Source organism: Sceloporus occidentalis, unplaced genomic scaffold, assembly GCF_023333645.1.
Source record: "Sceloporus occidentalis isolate IW3139 unplaced genomic scaffold, rSceOcc1.0.p SCAF_128, whole genome shotgun sequence".
NCBI lineage: Eukaryota > Metazoa > Chordata > Lepidosauria > Squamata > Phrynosomatidae > Sceloporus > Sceloporus occidentalis.
In genome coordinates, this window is record NW_028317108.1 from 1,480,389 (window position 1) to 1,502,197 (window position 21,809).

The 21,809-nt window shown below is 41.1% G+C and overlaps 1 protein-coding gene across 1 annotated transcript; it reads left to right on the plus strand.

Moving 5' to 3' along the window:
- Window positions 1-2,324: 2,324 nt before the first annotated feature.
- Window positions 2,325-20,222, plus strand: LOC149281728 (REST corepressor 2-like). Its single transcript, XM_089499060.1, has 12 exons — window positions 2,325-2,445; window positions 5,248-5,304; window positions 6,206-6,286; window positions 12,942-12,994; window positions 13,194-13,355; window positions 13,510-13,628; window positions 13,789-13,861; window positions 14,081-14,305; window positions 17,281-17,358; window positions 17,484-17,541; window positions 17,717-17,943; window positions 19,977-20,222. Exons 1-12 carry the CDS (start codon window positions 2,325-2,327, stop codon window positions 20,220-20,222), a joined length of 1,500 nt encoding a protein of 499 aa, XP_089355186.1.
- The last annotated feature ends 1,587 nt before the right edge of the window (window positions 20,223-21,809 follow it).

Genomic DNA, 21,809 nt, shown 5'->3' on the forward strand with positions numbered 1-21,809 from the left:
CATGCAAACAGGCCAGGATTTATTATTATTATTATTAGTATCATCTTTTATTTATATTGTGCTTCATACAGTATGCTCAAGAGGTATGACAAGTCTAGAAATGGCAGATTTAGACAAACCGATACATTAGGTGGAGAGGGCTCTACTTGCAAGTTTACAATTTTGAGATTATGTGTATCCTTGTCTTTAAAAAGAAGTACTTTAATGTGGTTTTTTTATTTAAGTTCTTGCGCCCAAGCTTGGATTATCCACATCTGGCATCTGTTCAGGGCTGCACTAGCGCACAAGCATTGGGAGCACATGTTCATGCTCTTCCAATGCATCTTTCTTTAGTAGCTGAGTTCAGCATTGCACGTAGCACCACCATATTGTACTACAGATATACTAGTGAAATGGAGGGTTCCAAAGCTCAAGAGTGTTTCTCACAGAAATACTGCAGGGCACATTAAGGCTAGATCTTCTTGTTTAATTTACATTAAATTGGATTCATGAGTGGAAAGGAGTGTGAGCTACTTGTGAGAATGTGAGCATGGCTTCACCAGGCGGCACAGCAAGTAGGTTAGCCCTGGGACTTCAACAGTTAGGTTCAGGTGTTGGGCAGACATTGTAGTAAACAGTAGCCAGTTGTTTTAGGACTGGGTGCCAGGTGCATCTAGTTTGGGAGAAGTTTAAATAGTTGTAGCTGTGAGGGAAAGTCAGCTTAAAGGGATACAGCACTTTGACAATTTGCCCTTGTTGCTTTATTGGGGTAAGAATTCCCTGGCGAAGCAGTAACTGTGGCATCTTTTAATGCTGGTGGGTTCTGTCTCATTAGGGAAATGCTGGTATAAACTAATTGTTTGAATTTGTTACACTTATCTCTCATTTATTTGTTATACTGTATTCTAACTCCCAAAAAAAGAACAAGGGCCTTTTCTATCCTGTTACTTGAGTCTGTCTTTCTGTAATGTTTTTTTCTATTTTATATTGCCTGCACATCACATGACAGGATTAAGTGAAGAGGAAGGACTGCAGATGTTGAGATGGAATAATAGCACGGAGAAAGGTGTTGTCCATAGAGATGAATTGAAGTCAGATAAATTAACATGGTAGAAAACTGGAATATGGTACGCCATATCCAATGGGACTTGCCTTCATAAATAAATAAATACGAGGGAAACACTGGAAGCTAGTGAAGGAAGCAAGGGTGGAAGATGACATAAGAAAGGTGGGCAAGGTTGTTAGTAAAGAAGAACAGTAAGTGCATGCGGAGTTAGAGGGGCATTAGTGAGGAGAAGCAGAAGAAGCGGAAGAGTTGGAACGTGGCAGGGTAGAACATGGGTCGTGTTAGATAGATATCGTTTTTTAAAATACTATATCCGGGGCTACTGGAGGAGGGTGATAAACCAAGTAAAAATGTGGTGTAACCGTGTGGAAGATGGTGTATGGATATGGGTGCCTAGAACGAAACAGACAAGGAGGAGGAATTTCAGAGAGAAAAGCGAGGAGGTCACATTGGGTGATATCGACAGCTGTGCGCTCTAATAAAGGAGACTAGTCTAGGTGGCGGAGGGATGCGTCCGACTGTGTGAGCCGGTTCTGCCGGATCTTTATCCGTGAGCAGCCTGTATGTGGTTGACTCTCATTGTGAATGAACAGCATAGGAGACTAAAGGACTCCCGTTGCTTGTACTGTGTCCTGCTCTCACACTCCCTCCATACACCCCACATCCTGTGCTTCCTTCCTTCCATTGGATACGTTAAGTCTGCAAACCTTGCTCCCTGCGTACAAAGACAAAGCTCCAGGTATATTTATACACAAAGCCCAGCAACTCCCAACACTCTTACCTCTCGTTATACGCACCCCTCCGAATATTGCCACTCTCTTTGTAATGTCTCTCAAGTGTTTCGTGCCCTTTGGTTCGTTCCTCTGCCTCCGTTTTTATTTTATCTCACGGGCTATTATCATATGTGTTCCGTTTTAAAGTTAGTTCTTATTATTGGGATTCTAATTCCTACATTTCTTTTTGAAGTCTCGTTATTTTGAAAGTCTCACTCGTCCTTTAACTTGCAGTCCTTTGTCCGGTTTCACTCCATGTGATAATTTGGAAGCATTTATTACCTATGGTTAGCCCGCATAATGCCCTGGTTATCAGATCCCAGCACTTTTAATCCTTTCACTTCCAGACCTTTGTCTTCTACGCATTTTTTGGTTTATTTTAGTGGTTTTAGGCATTTATTAATTTTAGTAATTTATTTTGCCTTTTTTAATTGTTTTTGTCACAAATGTATTTTTTTATTTTCAGATAAACTCTGTCTGAGAGTGAAGGATAAAGGGAACGAGGAATGCCATCCGTGATGGAGAAATCCATTGGCTCCACTGCAATCATCTCCCGCAACAGAGCAAAATCGGACAGTCTGGCCAGCAATTCGGAAGAGGACAGCAGCGAGGACGAGACTCCCAGGGGTGAGGGGCAAAGTAATTGCAGGAGAATGGGTTAAACAATGCTGAGGAGCCGGCAGCACAAGGGTTAATGTATGCTTTACAGGATCATTGTGAGACAGATTATATGGAAATGGCAGGAAACTGGTTACATTAAATTCTCAAATATCACTATAACCAGGTTATTGGAGGGGACTGACTATGCTCTGCCAGGTCATTTAAAAAGTCAATGGCAGGAAAGGTTAATGAATTGTAGTGAGTTGATATGATTGGCAGAAATGTACCAAAAAATATTTGTAAGATATTGGCAGGGAGGAGGTTAAACCACAGCCCCAAAAAGATTGTTTCATGTTGTCATGGGTACCTGCTTATCTAACATTGTTGTTTGCCTTCCTCTCCATGCTTAACCCCTTTTTGTTTCAGACTCTTCTTCAGTCTGCTGGTAGCACATCTCATCCTTACCCCACCCCTCTCTGGACATCTTCTTATTCCTATTCACTTGTAATCTCTGGTTATTTTGTGTGGATCCCACTCCCACCAATGCACACTGCTCCCCATTTGAGGCATTGTTTAACCCCCTAGTGTTTTTTCACTACTGCTTCATCCAGATCTGTGCTTTCCCTGTTTCTTCCCTTTAGGTCTGCCTACTGTTTTCCTCATCACTATTACATGCTTTCGTATTGCATGGCCTTGCCTTTTTTTATTTATTTATTATAATCTCCATCCATGGTTCAGGCGCCTGCTACCCATATCCTTTATTTAGCTTTGCATGTTCTTATTGATTGAGCACAGTGTTGTAAAGGAACACATCTCGGTTTCTCTCTAGGCTTCCTGTGCTTTCCTCTCTCTTTTTTTTCCTTTTGTTATCCACCCCCCCTCCTCCTCCTCTCTAGTTTGTCCTGGTACTACAGCAACCTCGCCTCTGTCTAATCTGGCCTAATGCTGCTGCCCCAAACATGCTCTAATGCTTGTGGCCTAGTGCTTCCTTTTCCCATCTCTTACTCTGTCTGTAGTGTTGCCTGGTCCCGGCCCACCCTCCTTTTTCACCATTGTCTTCCCTAAGCACTATCTGCTTTCTTTTTCACTGATGCCTGGCCTAGTACTGTCTGCACACTGCCTGCTTTTTCACTATTGTCTGGTTAGCACTGTATCCTCCATGTCCATCTCTCTTATCTGGCCTGCTGTTGCCTCTTTCTTCTGGTCTAGGACTTTATTCAGTTTGTTTTTGTTTATTTAATGTCTCATCTATTTTTGAACCCTATCCTTTCTCTAATGCTGTTACTTTTAGCACTGATGATATGTTATAGTAGCACCGCTAACTTTGGTCTTTGTGATTTTTCTCCTCCCACCTGGTCCTTCGTCCATTTTACCGGTCATGCTCTGCCTTCCCTTTTCCCCCTGAGCGTGATCTGCCTGCCCTCTGTTTCCTGTTCTAAAATACTCTGCTGCCCTTTCTTTCCTCTCTGTCCTAGCATGTTCTGCCTTCCGTTCTACCCCTATTTCAACAGGCTTGGTCTGCCTGCCCTTTGTGTCTTTCATCCTCTATTTCTTATAGTGCTTCTTGCTGTGTCTCTCTTTCTGTCTTTATCTGGCCTGGTCTCTTTTTCCTAATTTCTTTTTCCTAATTTCTTTTATGTGCCTACTTTCTCACCTCCGCCTGTGCATTTCTGTCCTTCTCTGACTCCCCCTTGCAGCCTTGCAGTGTTGCTTGTTGTCGTCTCTTTATCTGACCTAGTCTCCTGTTCTGATTCCCTCCATTATAGCATAAAGTCTTACGGCTACCTGTTCTGAAATCACTTAAATTTCTTCCATTTTCTCTTTCAGTTTAGATACACAAGCTGAAATTTTAAACTAAACATCTCTAAAAAACTGACTGCTAAATGTGGTTTTAGTTAATGTATTAAGTTACACTAATTGCTGTCACTTTCCCATTACTATATTTTACTGTTCTGTACTGTAAATAAACCACTGTGTTGGTTGCATGTATATAGATATCCACCTTATATGTATACCATTCACATTTTGACTTCTATTTCTTGGATCTACATGATTATTTCTCTCCATTAGCTTCTCTCTCTGAATCGTTGCAAATATTTTGTGATATGAGTTACAAATTAAGAGTTTTGTCTTATTTTACAGCTCATTTGAGAACCTCTATTTAGAGCAGCAAGCATTCTTCAGTATGCTTCTTGCACATGTTCAATAGAACTCATTCTATTCAGTGGGAATAGCAGCAGCCAATCACATGAATGCAGTTTGGTCAATGAGATTGGCTGTTGCAACACCCACTGATTTTAATGTGAGCTCAGGTTAATGCTGGAGAAAACATGCAACACAAGCAAAGTACCGGTAAGTGCTACCAAATCAACAAAATAGTGGGTTTCTCTTTTGGTGGCACATACTTTGCTTGTCCTGCCCTTTTTTCTTCTTCCAATATTTGGACTATTTGCTTCAAATTTTTCCAACCCCGCTACTTGTTAGTCTGCTTTGCCTGTCCCTAACTATCTCTTCAATTTTATTATTTAACTGGCCAGTTTTTTCTACCAATGTCTTCTTGTTACATGCTTGCTTCTTTGTAACTGAAAGGAAGTTTTACCCACCTATATTCTTCCTTTTATGTATCAACTTTACTTTGTGTCAGGCTGTGTATGTAACCCTCTTGCTCCTATACTATGCTGGTTAAAGTTTTAATTTTTCCCATGGTCCAGTGGTTGTCTGGAGTTTACAGCCTAACAATCTCTTCTATCTGCTGCAGTGAATGTGAGCTGGTGGACAATGCTTTGAAGCTTAGATATTAACTACCTCTCACTTGTGTTCTTTTTACAGACAGCATGATACGAGTGGGTTCTGACTACCAGGCTCAGATTCCACAATGTAAACCAGGTAACTGCATAATTCCCTCAAAATCCTCAAATCTCACTGTTCCCTAATATAATTGGATTTTTATTTAAACACCGGTGGTGTAGTGTGTTGATATTTCCATCCAGGTATTGCTTTTCATAAAGTTTTTGCAGTTATGAAGTATATTCCTGTTTTGCTAACCACTTTTGGAGTCACTCCATGCTAGTTTAAAAAAACAAAAGGAGACTTTATACTTGTAATTTAGATCATGTATTAACTGTGTATTTAAGTACAGTCCTTAAATATGGTGCTCTGTATTGTGATGCACAGGTTCCATACATGCAATGGCCCCAAACATACATTCAAAGTCATTAAGAACCATCTTTAGCATGAATAAGAACAAGGGGTCCTGAAAGTGATAGGATGGCCCCCTAAAAGCCTTGATCTTAACATAACTGAGTCTGTCTGGGGTTACATGAAGAGAAGTAACTGTGGCTGCCTAAATCCACAGAACAACCTTGGTTAGTTATCTGTGATGTTTGGAACAACCTACCTGTCGAGTTCCTTTAAAAAAAAAAAAATGTATGTAAGTGTACCTAGAACAATAGATGCTGTTTTGGAAGACAAAGTGTGGTCACACCAAAAATTAATTTGATTTAGATTCTTCTTCTGTTCATTCATGTTGTTAATGTTAAAAATATACTTTTAACATGCCTATTTTTGAAAGCATTCTTACTTAACAGCATATTTTCACACCTGCCTAAAACTTTTCCAACATCTTGTCCAATGTAACGTTTATTTTGAATTAACAGCAGTGTATAAACTACATAAAGCAATACCTTCAATGTATTTTGTCATTACTAGGACAGTAACGAGAATGCAGCCTTTCACTTCAGTCCCTCACCTTACACTTCCTTTCTTTCTTTTTCATTCTAATTTACAGAGTACTCTCCTGCGCTAAGTAACGCAGAAATGAAGGGAATGCTTGTCTGGTCACCAAATCATATTGTGTCTGATGCAAAGTGTGAGTTTTAATACTTTCTCCATTTATTTGTTGTACAGGAATTTAACAGGATGCTGCAAAATGCTATTGTGTGTCCAATGCGAACACCAGACCAGAGCAGTTTTTGTGTTTTTGCTATGTCTTTATTCAACTGGCATTGCCCACTAACTCATTAAGCCCACCCCCACAAAATATAGTTTTTTTTTTTGGTTTGATTGTTTTAGGACAAGTAGGACTTTCTTATAATAATATATATATATACCATCATTTAGTGTGAGAAATAGCTAAAATGTGGGGAAAATAAAGAAAAAAAGGTTTCACCTATAAAAACTATACATAACCAGAACAAATGGGGGGGGGGCAAAAACCAATGTATTTAGGTATTTATCCTGTTTTTGTAAACACCTCATATGTCTGGTATTTCATTTATTTTGGCACTTACTTATTTTGGTTAATTATTGATGGCGCGCATCACTGTTTCTATACAAGATTTTTAAAAAGGTGATAAGCTTGGTGTTGGGCCCCAATAGTGGCCAGAAAAAGAAAAACTGCTAAACAAAACTATAAATATTTTTTGAACATTGACGTTTCAAATTATTTCACTAGGGGAATTCTAACACTTTTGATTTAACCATTTTAGTGCCAGTCTGTCCTAAACATTGCCGTAAAAATTTTCTTCATTTATAACAACCCCATTCTATCCAAACACAGTATTTCAGTAATTTCTTTCCCTGGGTATGTGAAATGACTGAAACAACTTGTGATTTGTATTCAGAACCTCCTCCAAGTACAGGAAAACCCATATGCATGAGTAGGGCATGCCTCTAAGGCACTGCGAGTTCAAAATTGGAACATGCGCATTCCTTTTTAAATATGGAATTTTGACAGATCAGTTTTTTAGGTCCACGTCTCATTTGAGACACAGTAACATATTTCAGGTTAATGGCAATAAAATAAAATCTAAAGATACTTTATTCCTGTCCTTGGACAGCAGCAATCAACAACCTCAGTCAGCAGGACCAGACTTCACACTTGTGCTTAATCTAAAGCAGCCTGATTCAAAGGGAAGGTTACACCCTTGATATATTAGGGCATAATTAAATAAAACAATAAAGACATAAGTGTAATTAAGCAGTACAAAATGGGACACAAACAGCACATCCCCCTTAACCCTTTACATCATGGACTAAATATTCCAAGTAGAACAAATAAGTAAAGTACAATTCATTAATTTATAATCAATTCATCATATGTAAATCAAAATATTAATAAATATATAATCAGAAATACATATAATGTGAATTACACAAATGTAATCTAAATCACATATGACTTAAATTACAACAATGTACATTCATATAATTATTCATGATTTGCAATAAGATTCACAATTCTTGATGTCATAATGTCAGCAAAATAACCCCCTAAAACTAATATACTATAATAAGTCTCTTATAGTTAATTGCAGGGCCGGACTGGCCCACCGGGATACCGGGAAATTTCCCGGCGGGCCGGCAGATCCGTGGGCCGGGCGGCCGGCAAACTACCATTGAAACAGCCACTGAGCGGCTGCGAGCGAGATTGGAAATCTCCTCCGGCGCCAGGGCCGGGCTGGGCAGGGGGACAATTGCCCAAAATCTAATCTAAATGGCTGATCCGGCCGGCGCTACTTTAATTCTTTTTTTTATTATTTTTATTAATACTTTTTTTTAACATTTAAATAAATATATTAAAGTAGCGCCGGCCGGCATCAGCACCCAGCGGCCGTGTGCGATGGCCGCCTAGTGATGGGAGCAGCGTGAGGGGTGAAAGCTCCGCCCCCTCGCACGGAGCTTTCACCGCTCACGCTGCTCCTGTCACTATGCGGCCATCAGATTGCTGGAAATCTAATCTAAACGGCCGATGCGTGCTGATGGCGCCGGCCGGAGCTACTTTAATACTTTTTATTTATTTATTTATCCGGCATATTAAATAAAAAAAAAAAAAAAAAAAAGTGTTAAAGTAGCTCGGGCAATCTGATGGCCACCGAGTGATGGGAGCAGCGTGAAGGGTGAAAGCTCCGCCCCCTCGCACTGGAGCACCGGATGTCGTGGCTACAAGGCAGATCTGGAGGCAGAGTGGCATATAGGGGGTTAAAATGCATATCATGGAGCAGAGTGGCATATAGGAGGGTATAAGGCATATCAGGGAGGCAGAGTGGCATATAGGGGGCATAAGGCTTTTCTGGAGGCAGTGCCCCATGATATGCCTTTTAACCCCTTTATGCCACTCTGTCTCCAGAAATGCCTTTTAACCCCTAATATGTTACTCTGCCTCTATAAATGCCTTTTAACCCCCTATATGCCACTCTGCCTCCAGAAATGCCTTATACCCCCTATATGCCACTCTGTCCCATGATATGCCTTTTAACCCGGTATATGGCAGAGTGGCATATCTGGTGTATAAGGCATTTCTGGAGGCAGAGGGGCATATAGGGGGTTAAAAGGCATATCAGGGGCAGAGTGGCAAGCCTCGGGAAAATGTGCATAACTGAGGGGGCAGGTTGGCAAATAAAAGGAAATAAAAACAAAAACCAAAAATGTCTCAACAATAGCTTTTATTAAATATGAAAAAATAGTTTACATGAATTAATAAAGAAATACAAGTTTCTTACAAGAATATCGTGAAGAATAATGTGATCACTGTTTTGTTCCACTGAATAAAATGGAACTTTTTCATCTAAAAATGTTTGCAGTTTGTTTGATTCCATTATGCGTAATGTATTTAATTTATTAGGGCCTTTTAACACTTTTGCTTTCTGGCATTATAATACAAATAATGTGATAAAAATAATGTTTTATAGTTATTTGTATGGCAAATAGTGTGACTCGGGTATGTATAAGGGGTGTGTGTGGGTACAAGAGCTTGACCGCGAGATAAACTATATGGGGCTGCTCTCCAAATGTTTCCAGGGCTGCTTTTCAGTCCCAGTCTGGCCCTGGTTAATTGTTAATCTTAATACAAATCATAATACCAACAAAATAATCATTTATGACCAATGGAGATTATTGGATGGCTATACAAGATCTAGATGGCACACAATACATACTAAAATACCAACTGATTCATCATAAATGGCCAATAGAGGTTACTGAATGTATGAAAAATATCTGGCCACTAGCCTTTTATAAGCTTGTACAGAGACACAGCTGGGGGAAAAAAACAAGTAACCCATTTACAGTGGGGCAAAAAAGTATTTAGTCAGCCACCAATTGTGCAATTGTAATTTTCACCATAGGTACACTTCAACTATGAGAGACAGAATGGGGGGAGAGAATACAGGAAATCACATTGTAGGATTTCTAATGAATTCATTGGTAAATTCCTCAGTAAAATAAGTATTTGGTCACCTACAAACAAGCAAGATATCTGGCTCTCACAGACCTGTAACATCTTCTTTAAGAGTCTCCTCTGTCCTCCACTAGTTACCTTTATTAATGGCACCTGTTTGAACTTATCAGTATAAAAGACACCTGTCCAAAACTTCAAACGGTCACACTCCAAACCCCACTATGGCCAAGACCAAAGAGCTGTCGAAGGACACCAGAATCAAAATTGTAGACCTGCACCAGGCTGGGAAGACTGAATCTGCAATAGGCAAGCAGCTTGGTGTGAAGAAATCAACTATGGGAGCAATTATTCGAAAATGGAAGACATACAGGACTACTGATAATCTCCCTCGATCTGGGGCACCACCCTGTGGTGTCAAATGATCACAAGAACGGTAAGCAAAAATCCCAGAACCACACAGGGGGACCTAGTGAATGACCTGCAGAGAGCTGGGACCAAAGTAACAATCAGTAACACACTACGCCCCCAGGGACTCAAATCATGCAGTGCCAGACGTGTCCCCCTGCTTAAGCCAGTACATATCCGGGCCCGTCTGAAGTTTGCTAGAGAGAATTTGGATGATCCAGAAGAGGATTGGGCGAATGTCATATGGTCAGATGAAACCAAGGTAGAACTTTTTGGTAGAAACGCAACTCGTCGTGTTTGGAGGAGAAAGGATGCTGAGTTGCATCCAAAGAACACCATACCTATGGTGAACCATGGGGGTGGAAACATCCTGCTTTGGGGCTGTTTTTCTGCAAAAGGATCAGGACGACTGATCCGTGTAAAGGAAAGAATGAATGGGGCCATGTATCGTGAGATTTTGAGTGAAAACCTCCTTCCATCAGCAAGGGCATTGAAGATGAAACGTGGCTGGGTGGGTCTTTCAGCATGACAATGATCCCAAACACACCGCCCGGGCAACGAAGGATTGGCTTCGTAAGAAGCATTTCAAGGTCCTGGAGTGGCCTAGCCAGTCTCCAGATCTCAACCCCATAGAAAATATTTGGAGGGAGTTGAAAGTCTGTGTTGCCCAGCGACAGCCCCAAAACATCACTGCTCTAGAGGAGATCTGCATGGAGGAATGGTCTAAAATACCAGCAACAGTTTGTGAAAACCTTGTGAAGACTTACAGAAAACGTTTGACCTCTGTCATTGCCAACAAAGGGTATATAACAAAGTATTGATATGAACTTTTGTTATTGACCAAATACTTATTTTCCACCATAATTTGCAAATAAATTCTTTAAAAATCAGACAATGTGATTTATGGACTTTGTTGTCTCATTCTGTCTCTCATAGTTGTAGTGTATCTATGGTGAAAATTACAGCCCTCTCTCATCTTTGTAAGTGGGAGAACTTGCACAATTGGTGGCTGACTAAATACTTTTTTGCCCCACTGTAGGCCACTGACATTGATCACTGAGACCGAAATAATTATGTATCACATATTTTATTTTATTTTATTATAACCTTAAATAACCCTTCTCTCTTTCAAGGGCAAGGTCATCCAGGGGCTGCCATAATGATCATATCACTTTTATAGGCAAGGAGTGATCTTAACTAACAGCAATTGACTTGGAAGCACACTTGACTTTCTGGGGTAGTGCTGTTATTTCTCTTTCTTTTTTTGTTTTATCCGTAGGACCACAGTATTGAGTGTGATTTAGTCCCCACAAGCTTGTGAGGACTGTGGCAAAAAAATATTAACCCCTTCAATGCCATGATCGTGTCATACACAGTTGAACGCTGTTCTTAATGGAGCAATTGGGCAGCACAGGATGGTTAGGGCTGGTCTCCACACTAATATGGAAAACAGAATTTTGCAGCCCTGTCCCTGCAGCTGCCTCTGGCAGAAGGAACGTTATTGCCAGTAAACCAGCAATTGCGGGGAGAAGCCTCCATGATTGCTCCTGTAGGAGTGATCAAGGGCTCGTGGGGGCTCTTTTTTGCTGTTGCTGATCTGCCCAGGGTTCCAGGCAGACCAGCAGCAGTGCCCCGCGAGAAACCCGTATTAACCCCTAAAATTCTGCGACATTGAACACTGCACTGTCGCTCTAATGGAGCGATCGGGCAGCTGGGAAATGTTGAGGCTGGTACCCAAGCAGCAAATGTCCCTCTTCCCCGTTTACTGGTGATTGCACGTTGAGCTTGGAGAATTGCTCCTGTAGGAGCGATCAAAGGCTTGGAAGGGTTGCAAATGGCAGCAGCAGTGCCCCCGTGGTCACCATGATTGTGGCAATGTGGAGGCATTTTTTTTACACGCCGTACTTGGTACATCACAGAACCAATGAGCTCACCTAAGCATGATGTACCTGGTACGTCACCAGACTTGAAGGGGTTGAATAGGGGATCATTGGTATATACAAATAAACATGCTATTATTTTCACAGTTACATTACACACGTGTGTATGTATGTGTTTCAAGAATCTCACAATTTATGACTCCAATGTTTGTTGTTGATAACTCTCGGTGATTAGGAGGAGCTTGCTCAGCAAAATCATATGACCCTGCTTTAGCTATTTGGACTGCATGGGACAGAGATTACTGATAATGGTTAGTGTGAGTGTGATAAATATGTAAGAGATGTGGTATGTGTGTTTCAGTGTACTTTGTTTTGGCTGAGAATGGTTACTGATTTTTAGTTTGCATTAGTATGTCTAACTGTAGTGTGTGTGTTTGTCAGTAGGGCAGGATTCATTGTGTCAGATTGGCTTGTTGCAGTTTTTATAATTGTATCAAAGTGGCCCATGTGTTTGAATTTGCATTAGTTGGCTGTACACCCAGTTGAAAAATAAATCACTCAATGGGGAATTCTCCACTGTGAAGGATGCAATTAACTTTCAGTGTCAAATGGTACATGGTTGGCAACCGTGTATCTCATATTTGGTAGATCTGTATGGTCTTTCTGGAGTGCAGTAAAGGTTCTTGAACAATCCCTAACCCAACCAGTGGCCAATTTACCCAGTTCTAACAGAAGTGAAATGGGGAAATGAGAAAGCTGCATGTTGGCCATAGAATGTTTATCACTTTTCTAACACAAAAAAAGGTTGCTGCCTTTAAGCCCCTAATATGGCTGTAACCGTAGTGATTAATGCTAAATGGTTTATTTGTAAGTGATTTAATTTGCAGAGCTCTGTTAAACAGCAGCAGAGCGTTGCAAATTTCAGTTTTTCTCACTCCCGCCACCCAGAGGGTAAGGTGGTAAAATGCTTTTATTTAAAAAAAAAAAAAAAAATACTTGTTTGCAAAAAGAAGGGTAACAAGTATTTCCATTAATGTGCACATTCTTTCTTTCTTCCTCAGTGAATGAATATATTACTATGGCAAAGGAGAAACATGGATACAACGTGGAGCAGGTAAGATTGCTGCGTCTGTGTTTCATTTTGTCCTTTGCCATCCCATACTTAATCTCTACTTATATTACTAATGCAGTGTGCAACCTTCTGTTTGTAAAGTCTATGTGCTTCCGCTGTTTTATTCCAATTTTCATTTAACCAGTTCATTTATTTCTACGCTTTCTGTACTATATGTTCTTGTCACATGTATGTTTGGCAGGCTCTGGGGATGCTACTTTGGCACAAACATGACGTAGAACGGTCCCTCGCTGATCTAGCAAATTTTACACCGTTTCCTGATGAGTGGAGTGTAGAAGACAAGGTGCTGTTTGAGCAGGCGTTTAGCTTTCATGGGAAATGCTTTCAGCGTATACAACAAATGGTGAGACTTTCCAATACTATTTGAATATAAAGTCATGATATTTACTCTTCTCACATGCTTGCAAATGGAAGCTGACTACATAATCACACTTACTGACTGAATTTTTTTGAAAAGTTAGTCTAATACACCAATAAAGAAGCCTCTGCTTCCATAGCTTCCAGATAAACTAATCCCCAGCCTAGTGAAGTATTATTACTCTTGGAAGAAAACACGAAGCCGAACCAGTGTGATGGACAGACAAGCCCGTCGTCTACAGAGCAAGAGGGATGAGGGGTAAGAAAGGGACTTTAAAAGAGGGGTTACCATAAGTAAAGAGCTGTTGTAAGGAGGAGGAGTTTTGGGTTGTATTAAAGATGCGTGAAAGTGACGGAAAGCTTAGGAAAAAAACAGAATCTTAATAAAGGAAATTTAATGACAACTTACTTGCCTCCAGTAATGATGAAGGTGATGAACCACACAAGACAACAAGTGATGCTGAGCAAGATACAGCAGAGACGAAGAAAGAGGTAAGAAACAAAAATGCCTTAAATGACTATTCTCTATTATTGTTACTTTAGTCGCTCTTCTCTCTGGTAGTTACTGACTGGTCCTCTCCCAGTCACTAAATAGACTGGGTAGTATTTCCTGCTTTACTTGTCCATTTCATCCTAATTTCCCTAACCTCAAACCCTATAAACAGCTGCCACATTCCAACCCCTCTCTTTGTTTTGTTTCTTTTGAACTAGGTTTTGGACCCCCAAAAATCAGCAGCAGGGGGTGGAAAGCCCGGTCCTGTGAGGAAGGATCCTTTGGTCTCTCAGTACAGACATCACCCCCTGCGCTCACGTCGCCGCCCCCCCAAAGGCATGTACCTCAGCAAAAGTGACATTGCCGGTGTGTGTGCCACTCCAGAAATGCCAGCACTCACTCTGTGCCATCTGGATAACCAACTCATTTCACTGAAGTGCCAGGTCAGGAGAAACGGTTAAGTAACACTACAAAATGGGTTTAATAGAACTCATTGCTTCATTGCATAAGAATTGGAAGGTTGAAGAGAAGGAATCTGGGTTTTGTTGGGGAGGAAGTTAAACTTGCTTTCTTAGGATTACTGGCTGAAAGAGATCAACCCATGTGAAATATGGACAGTAAATATGTAAACTGAAGATCTAAAAGCACTTATGAAATACTTCAATAGTTTCTTTTTAACTCTACTTGTAAATTGAGCAGTATACTGACGTACTTAGCGTTCCTGACTTTTTGGTTTGGATGCAAATAAGTAAATACCAGGGTGTTAAAAGGGGGAGGAATTATATACTAGCACATACTGAGAGACACAAACGGTACAGAGAGGGAACAATAACTATTCTTCAAAAGTATAGTATCACCTAAATAATGAATGCCATGCAAAGTTAACAGTGTGAGTGATGGGAAATATTTAACACTTTTGTAGACTGCTTCTCTATAAATCGATAGCCACGTCTATTTAAAATGGATTCACTATGCTGCCTAAAATACTTGGAGAACTTCCTCACCCCAAAGGGTAAGAATAGCTTCTATAGGCACACCAGTGAGATGGCCCATTATATACACTACATTAAAACGTGGAGCCACTTTATTGAATTTGGTATGGAAGACTTGAAGTCGTTCTAGAATTTGTCGAGATGCCGAATACCAACATGATTGGTCTGCAATCAATGCCTCCAATTCTCAGGGACAAGTGTTCTTGAAATATTCTTGAAGATGTCTTGAAAGCTTGTACTGTAATTCAACTTGACCAATTATTGTATCACGTTGATTGTACTTGTTTTCTGTAACTTAAAGTGATAGAAGACAAATGGAGGATATATTTTCACCATCCTATACCACGAAGAAATGCCCATCAGCAGAGAAAGTATCTAGCCATGGAGTAACTACTCTCCAACTTTCTTGTTACTCTAGTCACTAGTGGAATATGCAAGTAAAACTCACAAAGAGAAAACAAACATCTGGTAGTGACATACAATCTTTATTCTGGAGCAGCCAACTTACCCATCCTCCCCTGGGTTTTCCATTGATTAACACATTAAGAACACAAAATATGTATTCCATGCCATAAGTGGTTCATGTTAATAGATTCAATGAACACTTTTGCATTAAAATGGGATTCAATTGTTTTATAATAATTGTATTTTTATGGAAACAAGGAAAACTGTGATTACCTTCTTGGCCTCCACAATGAGCGAGGAGTGCTGTGTGTACAGCATTGTCCCAAATAACTATAATATAGAGCACTGAACAAACCTACCGTATTTGCTCGATTATAAGACGACCCTGATTATAAGACGACCCCCCAAAATCTGAATATTAACTTAGGAAAAAAGAAAAAGCCTGAATATAAGACAACCCTAAAGGAAAAAAGTTTTACCAGTAAATGTTAATTCATGTAAACTATTTTTTTTAATAAAAGCTATGATTGAGAAAAAATTTTTTTTTGTTTTTATTTCTTGTATTTTCCAGCCTGTCCCCCAGTTACGCACATCTGCCCCCAGGCTTGCCACACCAATATGGCACTGTGGCCCATGATATGCCTTTTAACCCTCTATATGCCACTGTGCCCCATGGTATGCCTTTTGACCCCCTATATGCCACTCTGCCTCCAGAAATGCCTTATACCCCTATATCCCATTCTGGCATTTAGGGGGTTAAAATGCATATTATGGGGCAGAGTGGCATATAGGGAGGTATAAGGCATTTCAGGAGGCAGAGTGGCATTAAGGGAGTTAAAAGGCATTGTATAGAGCACTCTGCCTCCAGAAATGCCTTATACCCCTATATGCCACTCTGGCATTTAGGGGGTTAAAAGGCATATTATGGGGCAGAGTGGCATATAGGGAGGTATAAGGCATTTCAGGAGGCAGAGTGCTCTATTAAATGCCCCCTTAACGCCACTCCAGAAATGCCCTATGCCCCCATTTAACTAACACACACACACACACTCTCTCCCCCCCCTCCCCTCTCCTCTCTCCTCTCTCCCCTCTCTCCCCTCTCAGCCCTCTCTTACCGGTGCTTCCAGCCGGGGCAGTGGGTTGACGTCGCCTTCTGCTGCAGCCGGAAGGAGGTGGAGTTGGCAGCGGGGGTTTGTATGCGTCCGTCGCGTATACTTTCCCCGGCTGTCAGAGATCAGAGATCTCTGACAGTCGGGGAAGGTCTACGCGACGGACGCAGACAACCCCCGCTGCTAGCCACACCTCCTTCCGGCTGCAGCGGACGTTGTCTACGCGGATCGCGTAGACGTCAACCCGCTGCCCCGGCAATACAGCAGGAAGCACCGGTAAGTGTGTATGATGGGGGGGGGGGGTGAGACAGGAGGATCCAGGTCCCCTGCAGCGGTGCGGGGGATCTGGATCTTAGTCTCCTAATCAGACTCTATTTGAGGTCTGATTAGAAGACGACCCCGATTAGAAGACGAGGGGTATTTTTCAGAGCATTTGCTCTGAAAAAAACCTCGTCTTATAATCGAGCAAATACGGTATTATAAAGTCAACAAATGTATTCACTTGGCTGTCTAGTTTACTAGGTCCCTTTGGCATTAGAGTGGCTTTTTTCCTGGAAAGCAGACGCATTAAACATCAGTGGGAAGGGGGGACTACAACTTCATTCCATGCAAATATTTGTTGCACATATTCTGACTGAAGCACAATCTATGAAGTGTTGGCATAATGCATCTTACTCATTTCACATTTCCTTTGTAAAATACAGATTTAAAATAGCCAAATAGTAAAATAGACACACCACTACTAAAAAGGTGAAATGGGTAAGATTATGGCATTATGTCAACACTCATCAACTAATGCCCTTTCTTACCTTTTTATGCCATAAATCATTGCTCTAAAAACTGCTAACAGGAAAAATATTGTAATATTTTAATGCTCTGTTAACAAACATGTCACACCTCTCTCTTTCTCAGGTGCAGAACATTAAACAAATGAATAGTAGTTTGAAGCAAAGCCTTGATGGAGGACTTGGTGAGATGAAACCTCCAGAGGTATGACAGAGCTAACACTTTATATCTTTCATGCTCTTTGTATTCTTAACTGCAATGTTTCTAATGAAGTTTCAGTAAGTCTGTTCTCTGCACACTTTCATATAAATGCCTTTTTTCTCCTCTAGTTGAATGTTAAACTGAATTCTCGCTGGACCACAGATGAACAGCTGCTGGCTGTGCAAGGTGAGTGTTTCTTGTGACAGATATCAAAACTACCAACATAGATGGTACAAAGTCTAGGAATAGAGAGCTGGTTCCAATTCAAAATGATAAGGGATGACAAGTACTGTGGAGAGTCATTGTTTAATCTAATAACTTTATATAAATCCAAAGCTTGACCACTGTCTTCCTTCCTCAGCTGTTAGAAAATATGGCAAAGATTTCCAGGCCATCGCAGAGGTTCTGGGCAATAAAACTCCATCCCAGGTGAAGACTTTCTTTATAAGTTACCGGAGACGCTTTAACCTAGAAGAAGTACTGCAAGAGTGGGAGGCTGAACAGGAACTTACTGCACCTGCTACATCCACTGATGCCACTAGCAAAACTGTTAGTTCTTCTCAGACAGCTAGTGAGGAAGATGACGAGGTGAAATATCTCTTTCCACCTTTCTATGCATGCCACTGTATTGCCATCATCTTGACCCTGTCAGTGTGTGAATGTATGTGTATATACGTGTATAAGTGGTGGTACATTACATGTAGTTTATGTATAGATAAATATATATTAGTGACCTTCTGGAATTTTCCTCAAGTATTTGCTTCTGTTTTAAATAGCTGCAATTTCGCTCTGTAAAATTTAGTTTCTTCTGGTACATTCCTATTTTTCCTAGGATGATATTCAGCTTTTACTTTATCCTTTTTTTAAATACTTTTTAAAATATGGGAAAGAAAAAAAATCTCAAAAGTGCATGTGTTTAGGTTTAACGCAGAACTACCGTATTTGCTCGATTATAAGACGAGGTTTTTTCAGAGCAAATGGTTATAATCAAGGTCGTCTCAAATAGAGGTGTGACTATGAGACTAAGATCCAGATCCCCCACAGCGCTGCAGGGGACCTGGATCCTCCCATCTGGTAACCTCAGCTGCTGCCGGCACCTCCACCGGGGCTTCTATCAGCGTGCGCCGGCGAAAGTGCGGGCAGCAGCGGAGGTTGTCTACGCACATCGCGCATATCTTCCCGGGCTGCCAGAGAGGAGAGTTCCCCGCAACGCTGGAGGCAGAGTGGCATATAGGGGGTTAAAGGGCATTTAATGGGGCAGAGTGGCATATAGGATTGTATAAGGCATATCAGGGAGGCAGAGTGGCATATAGGGGGGGTATAGGGCATTTCTGGGGCAGAGTGGCAAGCCTGGGGGCAGATGTGCATAACTGGGGGCAGGTTGGCAAATAAAAGAAAAACAAAAAAAATAGCTTTTATTAAATATGAAAAAGTTAATTAATATTTACTAGTAAAACTTTTTTCCTATAGGGTCATCTTATAGGTTTTTTTTCCCCCCCTAAATTGTCAGATTTTGGGGGTTGTCTTATAATCGAGCAAATACGGTATTTTTTTCCAATGTAGATCGTCGGCCTGTGGGGAAGGAGTTTTTACCTTATCTTTGGGAATTTTTTTGTTTTGTTTAGTGAAGTTCATTTAACATGTGGCATGCACAAAATGAGTTGTTTTGGGCAGATTTAGTGTAATACAGAAAAAAATGATGTCTTTGTAGCGTACAAGATGCTACTAAGGCTGTTGTTCATGCTGTCGTTATGTCCCATCTTGGCTATTGTAACTCTGTCTTAACTGGTCTCCCTTATTACCGGCTCCCCTCTGGAATCCACAATGAATGTTGTTGCCAGACTTCTCTTCCTCGCCCATCACTTTACTAACAACTCTCCCCTCTGTCAGTCTCTTCACTGGCTGCCTGTGTGCTTCAGGATTCAATTCAAAATCCTGACTCTTACTTTCAAAGCTATATTTAGCTGGTCCCCTACTTAAATCTCACTCATCTCCAAATACACTCTTACATGGTCTCATTGCTCATCCAATAAGTTGTCTGTCCTGTGCTCTGATTTCTAGTTCTCATGCATGCTTGCAAGATTTCTTTATCAGTTTTTCCCCGTGCCCCTCTGGTCCTTCAGATAATCTCCCAACAAATACTTCTTTAGGGATGTCTACAAGCTTATGCCCTTTCTCCCATCTTCTTTTAGACTAGCCACAGATAAGCTGAGCTATCTCTAAGAGTGGCACCTTTACTTCTTTTGTAATATACACTACCTCCTTCTAGATTGTAAGTTCATTTGAGCAGGGCCTTCCAAACCTATTGTTTCTGTAACTCAAATTATGTTATACACTGTTGCAGTGCTGTGGAAGATGATGACCCTGTATAAAACAATCATAAAATTCAGGGTTTCTATTGTTAGGTAATGTTGATGTAGGAAAAAGTCTGATTGTCTTTGGAGTCGAGAAGGAGTCCCCTTTTGGTACAATGTGATTTTTATTTTTTTCCCCTCCCTATATCTATATCAAACATCTGTACTCCAGGTGAGGGGTTTCCTTGAAGCACCTGAGTAACTATGTGGTTAAAGTCTGAAAGTCTGCTCTACATTTGTAATGACGTATTTTGTTTTTCGCCGTAGGTACAGATCACATCTGTTTCATCATCTTGCCAGACACTGCCACCAGCTGCCACACTCTCCCTTCCTCCTCCCCTCCTCCGTCCAGCATTGCCCTCGGCTCCCACGCTGCACCGCCAGCCCCCTCCACTTCAGCCAGGGCGTTTGCTCCAACCACGCCCACCACCACTTGTTCGTCCTGCACCCAGGCAGAGCCCTCGTGCTCCTCCAGCCTTAGTGGGGAATCACGCAGAGCCTGCTTTCTCTTGAGGACCTGATTCATCACACCACTGTGGCTAACTGGGGGGTATTTATGTGTGGTTGCACGGAAAATTGTATTTAATAACTCAAGAATTAAGTGCACAGCAAAGCAGATCATCTCCAAGGTTCCATATAAAGCTGTATGTGAGAAACCATAAATGGTTTGCAGTAGATCATGAGTTTGGGTAAATGCAAAATGGTGAAAACTTTTCCATTTGTGGAATTAATTTATTTGGGAGGACAGATGTAACTAACTAGGGTGCTGCCGAACTGCTCCATAAGATTGAATTTCTTCATCCAACATGATAAATCCAATGTTTTGCAACTTGAATCACCTTTGCAAGAAGATTGGAAGTGCTCATGACAAAGGACAGTGCAGAAACAAATAAATTGTTACTATGTAATTTCAGACTGTGAAAACACTGAGTGTTTTCTAGATTTACCAGTCCTTGCTTATGATAGCTGCTGCTTCCCATCATTGATTTAGGATGTAGAAGTGTGTGTGTTTTGAAAAGGGCAACTAGCTAAACGGGGGAAATGTGTTTGGGGATGTGGAGGAATTGTACTTAAGACTGTCTTAGAAAAATGTTGCCATATCTTTTTAAAATCTTTATCTGTATAAAATGTTCTGTGTTCTTCCCTGAACATGATATTTTGATTTGCACATAAATCCTCTCTGTCAAGAACCTGAGGATGTCAGGGAGAAGGTGGCATTTTGAAAGTTTCTTGGCAACATTAGTTTAATGGTTTCTGGAGGCACACTCCTTCATAATGTAGTGACTTTTAACTTTATTAGTTCTAAAATAAAAAACATTTTTCTAATGTTTGCTGGTATACTTCATGGAAATAGGTTTAATAATGCAGTACCACATGAGACCACAGTGATAGAATTGCATCAAAAACCGTAGTAGATGTAGCAAATAAAAAATTAGGAAAGTGGAAAACATAAAATCTAAATTAAGTTAATATATATATTAAAGATATACAATGTCTGCCACACAGAGCGTAGGTGGAGACACTGATATCAGGCAGGACCGAGATAAGGGTTCAAGGTCAGCCAGGCCGAGATCAGGGAACCAGAGAACAGGAACATCATAGAACAAGCCGATGTCAGGATACCAGAAATCGGGAGTAACAATGGACAAGCCAGATCAGCAACAGGAAACTGAAACAGAAATGCGTACTGAGGAATAGGCATGACCATCGGAAGGCAAGGTCTGAAGGTTTCTGAGTCTCTTAAATAGGTACAAGGGTTTTGGCGCCAATTTAGAGTTTCCCTACAAATTTTCAAAGTCTCGTTATGTCACTTCCGTCGCCCGCCATCGTGAGTGTGTCGTGCACGTAACCTCCCTATATAAGGTGAGGTAATCTCTGCCGGCGCCAGTGAAGGACGTGAAGAGGACTGTGTCAGGATGAAGGAGCCGGAACAGTCTCCTGCTTGTGGCAGCAGAGGCTGCTGTGTGGAGGCAGGGGGTCTCCCCCTTCTTTGCTGAGGCTGCTGTAGAGCAGAGGCGGGGGTCTCCCCCTTCACCGTGGTGGCTGAGGCTGCTGTGTGGAGGTGGGAGGTCTCCCCTTCTCCACGGTGGCTGAGGCTGC